Genomic DNA, 17,172 nt, shown 5'->3' with positions numbered 1-17,172 from the left:
AGGGACAGAAGGCACCAGTACTGTAAGGATACACAGAGAATGTTTCTTCTTTGAATTCCTCAGCTAAGGGCCTCGCAAAAATTGGGATGAGAAGAAACTCATGAGTGGTGGAGTTGGCAGTGCTGGGTTAACAGTTGGACTTGATGATCTGAAAGGTCTTTTCCAACCAAAACAATTCTCTGATTGTATGAGAGGGAGGAACACGAACGGGGCAGGTGCACGAACCAACCCTCACCAGACTCGTTACCTGATGAGCCATCCAGCAAGTACAGGTGCCGCTCCTGGGATGACCAGCTGGGACTTTGCAACTGGTGGGCTTGTAAGTCAGGGTGGGGAGATCCTGAGCACTGTACTGGAAAGGGTGCCAGCTACTGGGGTGAATTGGGATCCCAGTGCCAGCTACTGGGGCCAGTGGGGGTTCTCAGTGCAGCTGGTGCAGCACATGGGTGTCTTGGCCACCAGACATTGGGGTGGGAATGGTGTGTTTCCCAAAAACGAGCTACTGTGAAGGCCTGGGATGAGTGAGGGGCTCAGTGCCAGTGTCTGGAGCAGGACCATGGGTGACAGCCCGTGTCCCTGCTGCTGGGGGGGCAAATATCTGCACCTTCCTCAAACCTGCTGTGCACTTGTGCACTCACCAGCAAACTTGAAGCTGGACCAGCCAGCGAGGAGGGGGTTGTTGGGTCTGTGCTGGGGAATCAGCAGCGGGGGCCAGGGGGACCCGCAAGTGTCAGGTGGCTGTGGGATGAGCGTGTCAGTGCTGGGTCAGTGCAGAGGCCGCCTCTTCTTTCCCACTCATCCCCCCCACATCAAGACAGGTGGAAGTGGGCAAGAGATTGGGAGGGGACATGGCCAGGACCTTCAAAGATCATCTACTCCAACCCCCCTGCCATAAGCAGGGACATCTTGTAGTCCATCAGGTTGCTCAAAGCCCATCCAGCCTCACCTTGAGCACTTCCAATGATGGGGCACCCACAACTTCTATGGGGCATCCACAACTTCTTTGGGCAACCTGCTCCTCTATCTCACCACCCTTCCACGCTAGATAACATCATGCTAGGCAATACCAAAGAGGGATCAAAGAAGAAGATGTAGGGGGGATATCTCTTAAGGTGGGTGTAACTCTGAAACTGTCTGGGCAGCTGGGAGGTGGTGAGGGTTTGCTTTTGCAACGTTGTTTATTGTTGTTGTTCCCTCACTTATTGAACCATCTTTATCTCGCCTGCCCAAGTTTTCGTGCTTAGCTGCTGGCCAGGCTCAAACCACCAGCCAGTGAGGAGTTTTCCTCCTCCCTCCTAGTCTGTGACTTTCACTTTCGGTCTCTGACTCACACTATTTCTCGGAATAGGAGAAGACGGACCAAGAGCACAGGAGAAAAGGCAGAGCAGGACCCAGGCTGCAGCAAAGCTGTTTCAGCCCAGAGCTGCTGACGAAGACAACGGTGAGTCCCTTCCCCTTATGCCCCCTCCGCTCCGCTCACCCTGCTGTTAGCACCCTTGCACAGCTGGGTTGTGGAATGACTCCTGATGCCAGCAAGCGACAGGGACCCCAGCAAGTGACAGGGACCCCACCAGATTGGAGGAGAAAAAGATCCAAAGGTCTAATTGGGCTCTGGGACAGAGCAAGGAGAATGGGTGGGAACCCTCACCTTGGCTTTGCATGCAATTTAGACTTGCCTAAGCTTGGGCCCTATACACTAACCTTTCGTCTGCTCCCTGCTGAGCTGGCAGTGCCCGTGACATGAGGGGCAGCCTCTAGTCCCACACTGGCAGCCCCCTTGGTGTTCCTGGAAGAGGTCAGGGCTTGTGAGGTCCTCAGAGAAGATTCAAAGTCCAGAAGTGGGCAGTGTCCGTGGAGCTCGGTGTTACTGGAGCGAGTCCTGGGGTGTTTGGGAGGTTGCAGTGGGGCAGCCGCAGCTGTTGTGCTGCCTCTGTGTCCGTGGGGTTTACTGGTACCTGGCAGGGGCTGGGTGATGGCTGGGGGTTGCGTGGTTTGACCCCAGCTGGCAAATCAGTCCCACAGAGCTGCTCGCTGACTTCCCCTCAGCGGGATTGGGGGGAGGGAATGAGAAGGGTAAAGGGAGACAAGTTGTGGGTTGAGATAAAGACAGTTTGAAAGGTAAAGCAAAAGCTGTGTGCACAACCAAAGCAAAACAAGGAATTCATTCACTCCTTCCCATGTCCGGGACAGCAGGGCTCCGTCACGCGTAACTGTTACTTGGGAAGTCAAACACCATCACTCTGAATGTCCCCCCTTTCCTCCTTCTTCCTCCAACTTTTATTGCTGAGCATGACATCCTGTGGTACGGAATATCCCTTGGGTCAGCTGGGGTCAGCTGCCCTGGCTGTGTCCCCTCCCCACTTCTTGTGCACCCTTTGCTGGTTTTGTCTGGGATAGAGTTAATTTTCTTCATAGTAGGTGGATGTGGTTTGAGGCTGTGTGGGGCTGTGAAGCGGATGACAGACGCCCTTTCCTTCCCCAGAGGGGAAAACGAAAAGGTAAAAGGGCGAGAGGCTTAGGGGTTGGAAAGTTAAAACAGTTTTGATGGGGACATGGCTGTTATTTTGTTGATCACCGCTATCAGGATCTGTCGATGCCCATCTTGCCATTTAATCCCTAAGAACTGTATATCCTGTGCGGGTCCCTTGACTTTGCCTCTTTGTATAGCAAACCAGCTTGCAGAAGAATTTGCATTATTTTCTCCCCTTTCTCAAAAACTGCTGCTGCTCTGTCACCACATACAACGATATCATCAATGTACTGCAAGTGCTCTAGAGCTCCACCCTTCTCCAGTGCACTCTGGATCAGTCCTTGGCAAATGGTAGGGCTGTGTTTCCACCCCTGGGGCAATCGATTCCAGGGGTACTGGATACCCCTCCACGTAAAAGCAAACTGTGGCCTGCACTTTGGTGCCAAGGGAATAGAGAAAAATGCATTAGCACTGTCTATGGTGGCGTACCACTTGGCTGCCTTTGACTCCAGTTCACAGTGAAGTTGGAGCACGTCTGGCACGGCAGCACTTAGTGGTGGCGTAACCTCATTTAGGGCATGATAGTCTACAGTTAATCTCCATTCTCCATTAGGCTTCTGCACTGGCCTTATTGCACTGTTAAAGGATGAGTGAATCTTGCTGGTCAGTCCTTGCTTTTCTAGTTGTCGAATCAGTGTGTGGAGGGGGGTCGGGAAGTGTCTGGATACGATACTGTCGCTGGTGCCCTATTGTGTTAGCGATTGGCACCTGCTGTTCCTCTACCTTCAGCAACACCACAAGACAAGGATCCTCTGAGAGGCCAGGCAAGGTAGACAGCTGTTTAATGTTGTCAGTCTCTACAGCTGCTCTACCAATGGCCCATCGATACTCTTTTGGGTCCTTAAAATACCCTCTGGTGAGGCAGTCCATGCCAAGCATGCACACAGCATCTGGGCCAGTCACAGCAGTATGATTTTTCCCACTCATTACCAGTTAGGCTCACTTCGGCCTCCAATACTGATAGCTCTTGCGATCCCCCCCGTCACTCCAGAAATGCTCATTGGTTCTGTCCCTGTATGATTTGATGGCATCAGGGTGCACTGTGCGCCAGTGTCTACCAGGGCTTTATAGCCTTGTGGTTCTGACGTGCCAGGCCATCGCATCCACACAGTCCAGTAAACTCTGTTATCCCTCTCCTCCACCTGGCTGGAGGCACGGCCCCTCTAATTCCTGTTTGTTTGTGGCTGGTGGGAGGGACTAGAATCCCATCTATGCTGACTGGAGATCAGCCCAGTAGAAACTGGAGCAGCCACCTTCCTGGAGAAACCCCCTCCTGTATTTTTTTTACCTCGCAAGTCGCGTACCAGTGCCCGTAGAGCACTATTGGGTTTTCCATCCCATCTGCTCAAGTCCTCTCCGCAGTCACACAGGGCATGCCACAGGTCACCTCGAGGGGTGTTCTGTCTCTCTTGGGCCAGTCTTGTGGAAGGGCATCTTCTCTCGATGGCTGCGATGTGGGTCCGTGTAGGTGGCGAGTAGGACCTGTTCTCCATCTCAGGCAATCTCTCAAACAATCTATCAATCAAAGAAATTCTCAGATTGCTTCGTTAGTTTTTCTACACCTGAGACGCAGGCCTGTAGGGGAGGGGAGAGGCTGTCTTCATGCTGTTGTATTTGGTTAGCCACATCACCCACAGCTGGTATCTCTCCCTCTGCTCCCCAGACCAATAGTGACAGTGTGTGGGCATATGGCGATGGGGCACTCTGCACCAACATCCACAACATAGGTCGGCTGCACGGCATTTCGTCAGGGTCTGCAATAGTTTGTGGGTCACTATAGATCATCTCCTGCACAGCCAGCTCTCTCAGGTAGCCGATACCTTTGTCCATGGTGGTCCATTTACTTGGGTGGCATACGATAGTCCCTAAAGGGACACCTGGTCTTTATGGCTGACAAGAGTCACCTCCAGAAGCTGAGAGTGGACACCCTCCCTGGACACAAGCCACAGGGGCAGAGAGTGTGACCCTCGTGGTCCCTCAGCTTTAAACTGAGTATGACGTGGGTGGGATGGAGTACCCCGTTGGTCAGGTTTGGGTCACCTGTCCTGTCCGCTCCTCCACACAGGTGCGACACTTTTATGGTCCGTTCCTTTGTGGAACAAAGAGACCCAACAGGGACCCTGGTTTCCATGGTCACAAACACGTGTGTTCAACTTCAGAAAGGACAGTCACTTAAAAGAAACTCAACTGCAGAGTCTGTCCTAGTCCAAAGCAGGACACAAGTATGGGGCTGTGTTTTGGATTTGTGCAGGAAACAATGTTGACAATGCAGAGATGTTTTTGTTATCGCTGAGCAGACCTTACACAGCGTCAAGGCCCTTTCCACTTCTCACACCACCCTACCAGCAAATAGGTTGGGGGTTCTTGTGGTTTAACACCAGCTGGCAACTAAGCCCCACACAGCCACTCACTGACTCCCCCCAGCAGGATGGGGGCAGAATCAGAAGGGTAAAAGTGTGAAAACTCATGGGTTGAGATACAGACAGTTTATTAAATGAAATAAAATAAAATAATAATAATAATAAACTGTAATGAAAAGGAAAATTACAAAGAGAGGGAAATAAAACCCAAGGAAGACAAGCGATGCAAATGAAAACAATTCCTAACCACCACCTGACGGATGGTCAGCCAGTGCCTGAGCAGCAGCCCCCGGCCAACCTGCCCCTTAGTGTTAGAGATGAGCATGACGTCCTATGGTATGGAATATCCCTTGGGTCCATTGGGGTCAGCTGTCCCGGCTGTGTCCCCTCCCAACTTCTTGTGCACATCCAGCCTCCTCGCTGGTGGGGGTGGTGTGAGAAGCAGAAAGGCCTTGACATGTCCTTTCCTTAGTGCTGGTGTGACCCTCCCATCATTCCTGTTGCCCTAGAGCCCTGTCTGAGGCCATTGCTGTGTCCCACACCCTTTTTTGCATGATTAACCACAGCAAGCTTCAAACTGGTGTTCAGGACATAATGCAGAGTGCTCCCCCTGTCCCACTGGGCTTTCAGAAACTGAGCTATTTCTGTCACCAGGCAAACGGGAAGGGGCCGTGCACATCTGCTAAGAGTCAGTGTTGCCTTTACAGCATCACTTGCGAGGGGCAAAAAGAGGAGGCGTGGTGGAAGGAATTTGGTGCAATGCATGGTTTGCTTGTGAAAATGAAGTAGGATGATAATGACTGTCCGTGTTTGGACTGTGGGATGTCCCCACCTTGTTAACCAGCCTGTCTCGCCGTCTCCTCTGCAGGCCGTGCTCGCTGTCAGCAATGGCATCCAAAATCCTCATGCCAGTGCCTGTCTGCCTCATTGAGAACAGCCAGAGGAAGGGGCTGGTGGTCCAGCAGGAAGCCCTGCAGGTGCTGTCCAAGGTCACCCAGCCTGTGGTTGTGGTGGCCATCGCAGGGCTATACCGCACTGGCAAATCGTACCTCATGAACAGGCTGGCTCGTCAGAGGAAAGGTGAGGGAGGTCCCAGCACAGCATGGCCAAGGGACCCGGATTTTCCTACTCTGTCTTTAACACTGTTGAGACCCTTGCGTCCTCCCCACAGGTTTCTCCCTGGGCTCCAGCGTGCAGTCCCACACCAAAGGTCTCTGGATGTGGTGTGTACCTCACCCTTGCAAGCCTGGACACACTCTGGTGCTGCTGGACACTGAAGGGCTGGGTGATGTGGAGAAGGTGTGGAAGAAGCACAAGCTCCCTTTGTGCATTCCCAGCACTTTGTGGAAGCTCTTGAGGGCCCAACCATGGTGATCAGAGTCAAGGTGTTCCCACCAGCTCTGGTGACCTTTGGCCTGTGTGCTGGGAAGAGCCAGAGGCCATGGGGAAGGAGGTCGGGGTAGATAAGTTTGACAGATGCTGAGAGGTAAGAGTTGAGGATAAGGCCAGCTACAGAAAGGCATGGTGATGTCATGGGGATGGGTCTCTGCAAAAACTGGTCTTGCCATGGCCTGTTGGTTAGGGGCATTCAGGGTGTGGGGATTCGGGGCTTTGCTCATACTTAGGGGGTGTTGTTGGTAAGAGCCAAGGGTTGTTGTTCCAGGGCGACAACAAGAACGACACATGGATCTTTGTGCTGACCGTACTGCTCTCCAGCACCCTGATCTACAACAGCAAAGGCACCATTGACCAGCAAGCCATGGACCAGCTGCAGTATCCTTGCTGGGACAGCAGCACTGGGAACGCCCTCCTCTCCCGGTGTGGTGGGCTAGGGGTTGACAAGTCCCAGATCCTCAAACAGATGCAGAACCTTCTGGTGGTGCTCAGTGATGTGCTTTGAGTCCTTAGGAGTCCCATGTCATGGACCTCAGGGCTGAGGGTTTTTCTCCCTCCTCCCTCTGGTGGTTCCAGGCCATTCTCTGTCCCTGCACAGTCTCCTCTCTTCCCCATGAAGTGCTGAGTGGTTGCAGGATGGCGATGCCCCTGCATTCAGACCTGAGGTCCCTGTTTCCTTAGCCAGCTCTCCAGCTATGTGGTGAAGCTGTCTGAGCATATCAAGTTGAAAGCAGCACCCGAGAAGAGTGAAGATGAACTGAAGGATTCAGAAAAATTTGTCCTCTTCTTCCCGACTTTTGTCTGGGCTGTCCGGGATTTCACACTGCGGCTGGAGTTGAATGGGAAGGAAATCTCTGAGGACGAATACTTGGAGAATGCACTGAAGTTAAAGGCTGGTAAGGGAATGGTGCTGTGCTGCTGGAGATGTCCAGCCTCAGACACAGCAGCATTGGAGTGTAATTCAACAACAGCCCAAGCCTGGTGAACTTGCTCCATGTCCTCTTACCCCACAGGTAGCAGCCCGGAGATCGAACGCTACAACCAGCCCCGGGAATGCATCCGCCAGTTCTTTCCAGGTCGCAAGTGCTTTGTTTTTGACCCACCAGCAAGAAAGAGGGACCTGGACCACTTGGAGGAGCTTCAGGATGATGAGATCGAGCCTGAATTCCTGCAGCAGGTGGAGAAATTCTGCAGCCACATCTGGGAAAAGTCTCCACCTAAGACCGTCCGTGGCGGGCACTTCGTAACAGGGAACAGTGAGTACTGCTGTGCAGAGGGTTGGATGGGCAGCAGCTCTTGGTCCTGTGTGTGGAGTAGGATCCAATGCAGAGTCAAATGAGGCAGGTGGGGAAAGGGAGAGCTTTTGTGCTGGCTGCTGTCCATAGCGCTGGACTTGGAGCTTCTGGATGTTGCAGGCAGGGTGGGAACGAGTTAGGAAAAGAAGTTCAGGAAGAGTGTGGGAGGGAGGCAGCAGGGATATGGCAGGGCCCAGGGTGAATGGCAGCCTGCGTTTTGTTCAGGCTGCAGATGTCTCATCCTTGGTCGTCCTTGGCAGTGCTGGGGAAACTGGCAGAGACCTACGTGAAGACCATCCAGAGCGGGGCAGTGCCGTGCCTGGAGAGTGCGGTGGTCGCCCTGGCAGAGATTGAGAACACAGCAGCAGTGAAAGCGGCTGTGACGTTGTACCAGGATCTGATGAAACAGCAGGCGAAGATGCCCACGCAGACTCTTCAGGAGCTGCTGGAGCTGCACACCAAGTGCGAGCAGGAGGCACTGAAGCTCTTCATGGCACGGACATTCGATGATGACATCTGCTATTGCCAGGCAGATCTCATAGTAGGTGATCCCCAGCCCAGACAGAATTCCCCCAGGGACACCATCATCCCCTTAGCTCTGGGAAAATACCATGGTCCTGCAGGACAGGGATCTGCCTGCCTCCTGCCAGAGGACACTGCTGTGCCCTCTCCAGAGGACACTCAGTCCCAATGCCTGCTCCCACACACTGCAGACTGGAAGCTGTCCCTGCTGTGCTCTCTCGTCTCCCTGGGTTCTAAAGCTCTGCTGCAACAGGGATGAAGCTCAGCCCTCCCCCAACTCTTGCTGCACCCAGATGTGTCTGTGCCCTGGCTCGAAGCCTGTAGCCTTCCACGCCTCCCCTGTGCTGCTGACGAATTCTTGTCCCTGTGTTTTGTGAAGCCCGTGGTCCCTGGCATGCTCTCTGCCCCTGTGCACCTTGGTGCAGAGATGTCTGTGGGTGCAGAAGGCCCTCCCCATCTGTCACCTCCCAGCTGATTACCCCCCAGACTGGAGATCCCAATTCCCATGTTGACCTGGCTTGATTTTTGCCTAGCATGAGAGTGGTGGATGCAGCTCAGCCTGGGCTGATGCCTTCCCTCTGCATCTTTCCGCACAGCGCCAGGTACAGCAGGTCAAGGAGAAGTTCTGCACGGACAACGAGCAGGCGTCCCGTGTCAAGTGCGAGGCTGCTCTCAAGGACCTCTCCCAAGACATGGAGAGACGAATCAGAGATGGTGCCTACAGTGTGCCAGGGGGTTACGAGCTGTTCAAAGGAGACGAGCAGGCGCTGGTGAGGAAATATCGGGAACTTCCTGGCAAAGGGGTGAAGGTAGGAACAAGAGCAGCTCCCCTTCAAGGGGAGAGGCTCCATACCCCATCCCCTTCCCCCAAGATACCGTTTCTCCCCAGCTGCTCTTTCTCCCCTTGACTCCTCTTCTACCTGTGGTCCTCCAGGCTGATGCTGTCCTCCAGGAGTTCCTCCAAAGAAAACAGGCTGTGGCCAAAGTCATCCTCAACGCAGACGTCTCCCTGACAGAGAAGGAGAAGGAGCTGAAAAGTAACTTGTGGTCTGGAGAAATGCCACTGCCTGTAGAGGGGCAAGCATGCTGGAGTGGGACAACAGGACTCCTTGGGGGCTTGTGCGCTCAGTTCCTGCCCTTGCAAGACCCTTGTTTCTCTGTCACCAGGTGAGCAAGACCGGAATGAGAGAGCTGAGCAGGAGAGGGAGGTCCAGAGGAAGAAGGAGGCTGAAGAGAAACAGAAGGTGCAGGACCAGTTACGCAGCTGCGAAGAGCACAGACTTCGGCTGAAAAAGAAGCTGGAGGAGAGCTGTGAGAAGCAGCTGGAGGAGCACCAGAAGATGATGAGCCATAAATCAAAGGTACCAAGTGGGAGAGTGCAGGGGCCAAGATGTGGCTAGCAGGGAGGAATGGCAAAGGGATCCCAGCTGGGTCCCTCCCCTTGCTCCTTGGTGACAACCTGCCTGTCTTCACAGGAGGAGAGTGCATTGCTCAGAGAGGGCCTCCGTGACAAAGCCAACTACATGCAACTTGTGAACAGAAGACTGGAGCAGGAATATTGCACCACCAAGAACAGCTACATGTCCTGGATCGACACGATGATATCGATACTGATGGGCTTGGTATCTGTCGTATTGCGCTTTTGGAAGTAGTGGGGGATCTCTCTCAAATACTTTAACGCTCCTATTGTAACAAATTAAGAGAGGTGTGTAGTGTCCCCACGTACAATTGTGAGACATTTTGAAAGCCCTTCATGCAAGATGCTTGCCATAGAGTGTTTTCATGCATGCCTCCTCCAGAAGATGTTCTCTTCTTCCCTCCCAGAGCACCTAGTCTCTCACTTCATCTGAAGGCCTGGGGAACATCTAAAGCCAGGGTGGCCTGGGGCACAGAAAGGCCATAATGTCAGCAGGTAGGTCTGGGAGCATTTTGCCATGCTCAGGACATGCCATTGGGGGATCTGACCCACCTCGTCTAGAGACCTCCTCACCAGGGCTATGGGAATCATGCCCGAGAGAGCTTTAAGTTCACATCCTAGGGTCACACTTACTGCAGCAGCATGGGGTAGCATGGAGGTTGGGAATAAACAGGAATCAACGTGGTGAGCACTACGTGCTTTGCTTGGCATCAGTCCTGGGCAGAGTGACCCAGAAGGAGTGAGCCCATGACTCAGGGAGCAGTGGATGAAAGCCATCGTCTGCTATGTACCTATTGCCACCCTGGTCCTTAGCAAGGCTCTTCTCACTTTGAACTTGTGAGGGAGTTCTCCCCACAGGGCTGTTCTGCTCTCTGTTCGCTCACCACATCTCCATGCTGCTCCTCCTTTCCTTTCTTCAGACCGAGAACTCTCTGAGTGCCCCTTCCCAAGGGTGTCTGTGCTGACACTGCAGGAGATGGCTGTAGAGTGTTCATGGGAGGTGTGTGTCTCATTGTACTGGTTTTGGCTGGGATAGAGTTCATGTTCTCCTTAGACAATGATGTGGTTCTGTTTTGGATTTCTTGATAACACACCCCTGTTTTAGCTCTTGCTGAACAGTATCAAGACATTTTCTGCTTCTCACCCAAAGGCAAGTAGGTTGGGGGTGGGCAAGAACTTGAGAGGGGACACAGGTGGCACAGCTGACCCCAGCTGACCAAAGCCATATCCCAGACCATATGACACTGTGCTCAAACAATAAAAGCTGATGGAAAGAGGGAGGAAGGGAGGTTGTTTGGAGTTATGGCCTTTGTCTTCCCAAGCCACCGTTACATGTGATGGAGCCCTGCTTTCCTGGAGATGGCTGAACATCTGCCAGCCGATGGGAAGTAGTGAATGAATTCCTTATTTTGCTTTGTTTGCGCACGCAGCTTTTGTTTTACCTATTAAACTGTGTTTATCTCAAGCTATGTGTTGTCTCACTTTTACCCTTCCTTTCTCTCCTCCATTCCACAAGCAGTTTGGGGCTTATCTGTCTAACAGCTTTCACCTGTAACACCCATGGACAAAGGGGTTTCCGTCTTCCCTACAGGGATTTAAATCTTCAGCTGCACCATGAGAACAAGCAGGGACACCAACTGTTGCAGTACCGTGAAGGTGTAGAGGTTTTTGAGTTCCTTATGGCCAGAGGGGCTGGTCCAAAGGCAGTCACCCCAGTGGCAGTAGCCCCTGACATGACTTCCCTTCTGTGATGTCAATTTGTCGTGGCTGGGCAATTTAGACCACTTAAAGAACCACCGCCAAAGGTATCAGCAAAAGTGGTTTTCTAGAAATATGACGTTGTGAAAGTGCGATTTAACAAAGTTCAAGACAAGGTTCACTCTATTACTTACTGCACAAAGTATCTGACACTGATTCAGAACTACCAATGCAGAATCAAAGTGTAGCAATACAAAATCAAAGTTGCCAATACTAAATCTTAGTGCACTATAATACCAGGTTATGTGTGACATTGGTCACTCACCAAAGATCTGCAGTTGATAAGAGGTCTCTCTGCCTCGAGGAGTAAACTCAAGAGGTGTCCCAGCTCAAGGGGAGATCACCACCATGCAGGCAGCTGCTCAGCACAGAGAGCTCAAAGAAGGCTCACTCAGGCTGTCATACCAGGTCCTACACTTGGGTCACAGCAATCCCATGCAACGCTGCAGGCTTAGGGAAGAGTGGCTGACAGATGGCCATCTGAAAAGAACTTGTGGCTTTTGCTTGACAGCCATCTGAATATGAGCCAGCAGTGTGCCCAGGTGGTCAAGAAGACCATAAACATCCTGGCTTGTATCAGAACTAGCGTGGCCAGCAGGGCAGGGGAAGTGATCGTCCGTCTGTATTCAGCCTGGTGAGGCCGCACCTTAAATCCTGGGGTCACTTTTGGGCCCCTCACTACAAGAAAGACATTGAGGTGCTGGAGCGAGTCCAAAGAAGGGCAACGAAGGTGATGAAGGGTCTAGAGCACAAGTTTTACAAGGAGTGGCTGAGGGAACTGGGCGTGTTTAGTCTGGAGAAAAGGAGGTTGAGGGGAGACCTTCTTACTGTCTACAGCTACCTGAAAGGAGGTTTTGGTGAGGTGGGTGTTGGTCTTTTCTCCCAAGTAACAAGCGATAGGATGAGAGGAAATGGCCTCAAGTTATTCGGGGGAGGTTTAGATTGGATGTCAGGAAAACTTTCTTCACTGAAAGGGTTGGCACGCATTGGAACAGGCTGCCCATGGAAGTGGTGGAGTCACCATCCCAGGAGGTATTTAAAAGACATGTAGATGTGCACTTCAGGACATGGCTTAGTGGTGGACTCGCCAGTGCTGGGGTAGTGGTTGGACTTGGTGATCTTAAAGGTCCTTTCCAATCTAAACGATTCTGTGATTCTGTGATTCTAACAAAACTACAACTGGATGTAACATCCCATTCAAAGCTCCACTTGCTGTTGGTGACCATCAAAGGTGGGTTTCCCACTAGTGATGTTCTCCATCTTTCTTCACTCTTTCTAGGATGTGGTGTATGCTCTCCGCATCATGGTGGACGGTAATCAGGGTTCTCTGCCACTTGTTCCCAATTCCTTTTAGCAATTGACTCAAGTCATCATAGAATCATAGAATCATCGAAGGGTTTGGGTTGGAAGGGACCCTAAAGATCATCTAGTTCCAACGCCCCTGCCATGGGCTGGGGCACCTTTCCACTAGACCAGGTTGCTCAAAGCCTCATCCAATCTGGCCTTGAACACTGCCAGGGAGGTTGCTCTGGGCAACCTCTTCCAGTGTCTCACCACCCTCACAGCAAAGAATTTCTTCCAAATATCTCATCTAAATCTTCCCTCTTTCAGTTTAAAACTGTGCCACCTCATCCTATCACTACATGCCCTTGTAAAAAGCCCCTCTCCCACTTTCCTGTAGCCCTTCAGGTACTGGAAGGCTTCTCTAAGTTCTCCCCGGAGCCTTCTCTTCTCTAGGCTAAACAGCACCAACTCTCTCAGCCTCGCTTCATAGCAGAGGGGCTCCAGCCCTCTGGTCATCTTTGTGGCCTCCTCTGGACTCGCTCCAACAGCTCCATGTCCTTCTTATGTTGGGGCCCCCCAGAGCTGGACACAGCACTGCAGGGGGGGTCTCATGAGAGTGGAGCAGAGGGGCAGAATCCCCTCCCTCGACCTGCTGGCCACGCTGCTTGTGATGCAGCCCAGGATACGGTTGGCCTTCTTGGTTGCAAGCGCACATTGCCGCCTCATGGTGAGCTTCTCCTCGACCATCACCCCCAAGTCCTTCTCCTCAGGGCTGCTCTCAATCCATTCTCCGCCCAGCCTGGATTTGTGCTTGGGATTGCCCCGACACAATCGCTACATTCTCAGGGCTTTCATCAGGATGTGTGTCAGAATGACAAAGATTTTGTTCATTGTCAAGACACATGTCTTGGGCCTTCATGGTATTATTGTCACCGAAATTGGGAATAAAACTCCTTAGCACTGGGTTTAACATTAATGAGCAGGCGTTACTTTTATTCAGCCGAGGGACGTGGGGGATCGCTCCACCTAACATGTCCACCTAGGGACAAAATCACACTCATTATATACATTATAGAAAAATGAATATTCATAAAATTCCTGAGAAAAGCCCGCCTACTCCAAGAAACCTTATGCATATGCTAATATATTATGTAACCATCTTTGCGCATGCGTACTGAATTGGGGATGGGGTCTTGGGCCTTAATGGTATTACTTTCACAAATAAATCATTGCTGTTCCTGTACAACACGTGTCAACATCAACGCTTTGCCAGTTGTTCCTGTTTTGTTGGGCCTATACTCTATAGAGTGTAGAGTACAGTCCCAACTGTACAAGGTGCTTAATCCCAACGCAATGATTGGGTATAAGGTCTCTACTGAAGCATTGCGTATTGTCAAAACAAAAGCTGTGGCTTTACTGTTGCTGGTGTCCTAAGTGAAATTAACCAAATACCACCAAGACTGGAAATCCTTTTGGAATGGAGTTGCATTCTAACAAACTACCTTTCAGTCTCGGTGGGTGAGGTGCTCTCATCGCCTTCCCTTGTAATTGCTGTTACAGTAGATTGCACCCATAACTGAGAGCCGTGCATGGCACAGAATCTACTATAGTTACCGTATGGATTAGCATAAACAAAAGAAGTGAGGGTCTCCACTCCATGCATCAGGCTTGTTGATGTGTACACTGAATTTGATCCATGCTGGCAATTATCACTCCTGCAAGACGGATGAGCAACCTTCCAATGGCTAACCCGATCTCCAGGGGAGGTGTGCTGGTATCATCCCCAGTATCGTTCCCAGAAAGAGAAAACAACACAAATGTCAGTGGGGTTTTTCCAGACAGGTGACCCCCTTCTACTTAGTGGCTCAACTTGCTTAACTGCTTGGACTAAAGGCAGACGTCCCTTTTCCCACTCAGAATATCTCTGTTCTGTCTCTTTAAATGCAGTCGAGCTAAACATTAAAGGTCTTTTTGTCCCGTTTGCCTGGTTTGGAGTAGATTGCAGTAAATATCTTGTTCTGCAAAACCCCATTCTGCTATAACAGGGTCACAGGGGTGGTACTGGCCCCAGCGACTGATATATGTTTAATCCCTGTATTAGAGTTTTGATTGTCTCTTCATCTTCTGGCTTCCATTTCCGTGGTTTTCCCTTTCATAAAAGTGAGTACGGTGGGGAGTAACGACAGAAAATCCAGGTACGTGTTTCCTCCAGTACCTGAAGTACCCATAAATTGTTGTAATTCTTTCCTAGACTGGGGCATCTGCAGTTGTTCTATTTCACTTAGGGTGTCTGGTGGAATTGTTGCACTACCTGTAATCCACCAAGTACCTAAAAATTTTACTTTATTTGGTCCCTGGCATTTTTCACTCAGGACCTCAGTTTCTGCTTTATGTAGTGCTTGCCGCACTGCTGCTGCCGCTCCCCCCTCGCTTTCCTGTCAGGGAATTCACATCCTGAGGAAGTGGGACTGTCTGTAAAAGTTCAGCAAGCGCAGCATGAGCAATTGTGGGTGAATGTTTATACCCTGTGGGAGTCTGTTGAAGTTATATTATATACCTTTCCTAGGAAAAGCAAATTTCTTTTTATCCTCCTCCTGCAAGGGGACCATAAAGAATATCTCTCTGACATCTAGCTCTGCCATCCACGGGTGTGCGGCTGCTCATAGTGTGGCTGTTAACGTTGCCATATTGGGTACTGCAGCTGTTAGTGGAGCTGTGTTGGCATAACAATATATGATAATATCTTATTATGCTGATAATCAATTGTCAGGTGCCATCTCCCATCCCGCTTTTGCACTGGCCACAAGGGTGAATTGTACAGGGGGTGGGTTCTGGAAATAATGTGCTGTTTTTCTAAATCTGTTATTACGTCTGACATTCCATTTCATGCCGCAGCAGAAATCAGACACTGTGCTACATTGGTAATTTCTGGGCTGCGCAGAGTACACGCACTGTAGCCTCACAATTTCTACTGGGGTTGGGGTTGGTACTTGAACCAAAGGACCACACGCTGCTGTCTGACAGGTGCCAGTTTCGTCCAGGCAAAACATTGAAACTCAAGGTATTTTCATTCTGTTTTTTAACCGCAAAGCGAGTAGAGGGCATGCGCTTCTCACCCGGAAGACATAAATTCATTTTTGCGGTTTGACAAATAACACTTGCTCTGTTTACCCTGGTGAATTTAACGCTTTGCCATCCAGGCTGCATACCCAGCTTCTCAGCATCCTGTTGTGTTAGCATTGAAATTTGTGCTTCTGTGTCTCTTAGAAATTTCAGTCGTCGTCAAGGACCAACTGGAATCAGAGTGCAAGTGCCTCCTTCATTTAGTGGCTTTAATATTGCATAATGTACAGTGGTGGGTATCACACCCAGTATCACACTGTGGTGGGATATCAGGGTATCACCAGCTTCTCCTCGTTTGTGCATGGCTGGTATGCAGGTGGCTTTCATGACAGCAGTGGCGAGCTCACTTAGGGAATAGATGGGAATTCTGCAAGGTTCACCTTGTTCCAAGGCATCTATTCCCCCAGCCCAGCAGGCTACACTACTGGTGATGATAGAATGGGCTTCATTCACTGGGTCAGGTCCTAGGTTTAAGAAAACTCCCTGACCCCAATGACTGTTTGCTTCATCTTTACTCAACTCAGTTGCTGCCACTCAGGCAGACACGCCACAAATATCCAGTTTCAGTTTCACCCGGCTTTCTGCTTGTCACGGTTTAAAGCTGGGCCAGCTACTAACCCGGTGGCAGACGCTCTCTGTTAACCCTCTCCCCCCCGCCCTAAGGAAAAGGGAAAAGGGAGAGAGACTTACAGGTTGGAAAGTTAAAACAGTTTTAATAAACTATAGTAACGCAAAAGAGTATAATAAGAATAATAGAAATAATCAAATATATACAAATATATACAAAACCAAGATCGAGAGCTTGGAAATCCTCCTCAGGCAGAGTTGCTCCCCACAGCACAGGCAGAGGGGAAAATGCAGTAGCTCCCCCTGCCATTACACCTGCAGGCTTTTAACTGGAGAATTGGCAAAGCTGGTACCAATCAGTGGGAGACAGGAGGGCCCGTCCCTCCTGGGCCCCACCTCCAGGAGGCGGTGAGTTAGTGATAAATAGGAAAGTGAGAATGACGTGTATGGGATGGAATACCTTGTTGGTCAATTCTGGGCCACCTGCCCCATCTGCAACTCCCTGCAGGTGTGACCCCCCTTCTGCTCTTCACTCGTAAGCAGTGAGGAATTTAGCAGTGACCTTGGTTTCTCTAAGACTAATTGGCCTGGTTTGGGCCAAACCAGGACACTGCTGTATTTCTCTTATAAGTTTGCCAGTTGTAACACATCCCAGGGATTGGCTCATATAGTATGTCGCTGAGCAGCACCCCAAGGTCCTTCAGAGTATTCTGCTTTAATGATGGGTTAAGCCTCATATTCAGGGGAATCTGAGGGGAACAGGGGGTCATAATTTCCCTCATCAGAGTCAACAGGATCACCTCAAATATAACCATCCCAATCCTCTGCGGACACTCTCAGTTTCCTACTTTACATGGGGCTAGGGGGATGCGGGACCCGCATGAGCATCATCTCAATCATTTCTTCCAACTTTTGTTTTTT

At 50.9% G+C, this 17,172-nt stretch overlaps 1 protein-coding gene across 2 annotated transcripts in view; it reads left to right on the top strand.

Moving 5' to 3' along the window:
- The window catches only part of LOC137677222 (guanylate-binding protein 1-like), a 49,157-nt gene extending 38,173 nt beyond the window's left edge, over positions 1–10,984 (top strand). The window contains exons 1-11 of one of the 2 annotated variants that reach the window (XM_068424494.1): positions 1,345–1,441; positions 5,759–5,970; positions 6,062–6,189; positions 6,554–6,663; positions 6,979–7,181; positions 7,299–7,541; positions 7,841–8,121; positions 8,699–8,911; positions 9,037–9,139; positions 9,270–9,463; positions 9,578–10,984. In XM_068424494.1, the coding sequence (XP_068280595.1) occupies positions 5,778–5,970; positions 6,062–6,189; positions 6,554–6,663; positions 6,979–7,181; positions 7,299–7,541; positions 7,841–8,121; positions 8,699–8,911; positions 9,037–9,139; positions 9,270–9,463; positions 9,578–9,754 (1,845 nt within the window). In that variant the 5' untranslated portion in view covers positions 1,345–1,441; positions 5,759–5,777 and the 3' untranslated portion in view covers positions 9,755–10,984. Of the gene's footprint in view, positions 1–1,344; positions 1,442–5,758; positions 5,971–6,061; positions 6,190–6,553; positions 6,664–6,978; positions 7,182–7,298; positions 7,542–7,840; positions 8,122–8,698; positions 8,912–9,036; positions 9,140–9,269; positions 9,464–9,577 lie in introns of those variants that run through there. The other variant, XM_068424496.1, reaches the window with a different exon arrangement.
- The last annotated feature ends 6,188 nt before the right edge of the window (positions 10,985–17,172 follow it).

This window comes from Nyctibius grandis, unplaced genomic scaffold (assembly GCF_013368605.1).
Source record: "Nyctibius grandis isolate bNycGra1 unplaced genomic scaffold, bNycGra1.pri S41, whole genome shotgun sequence".
Classification (NCBI taxonomy): domain Eukaryota; kingdom Metazoa; phylum Chordata; class Aves; order Nyctibiiformes; family Nyctibiidae; genus Nyctibius; species Nyctibius grandis.
This window is presented reverse-complemented; position numbering and strand designations above follow the sequence as displayed.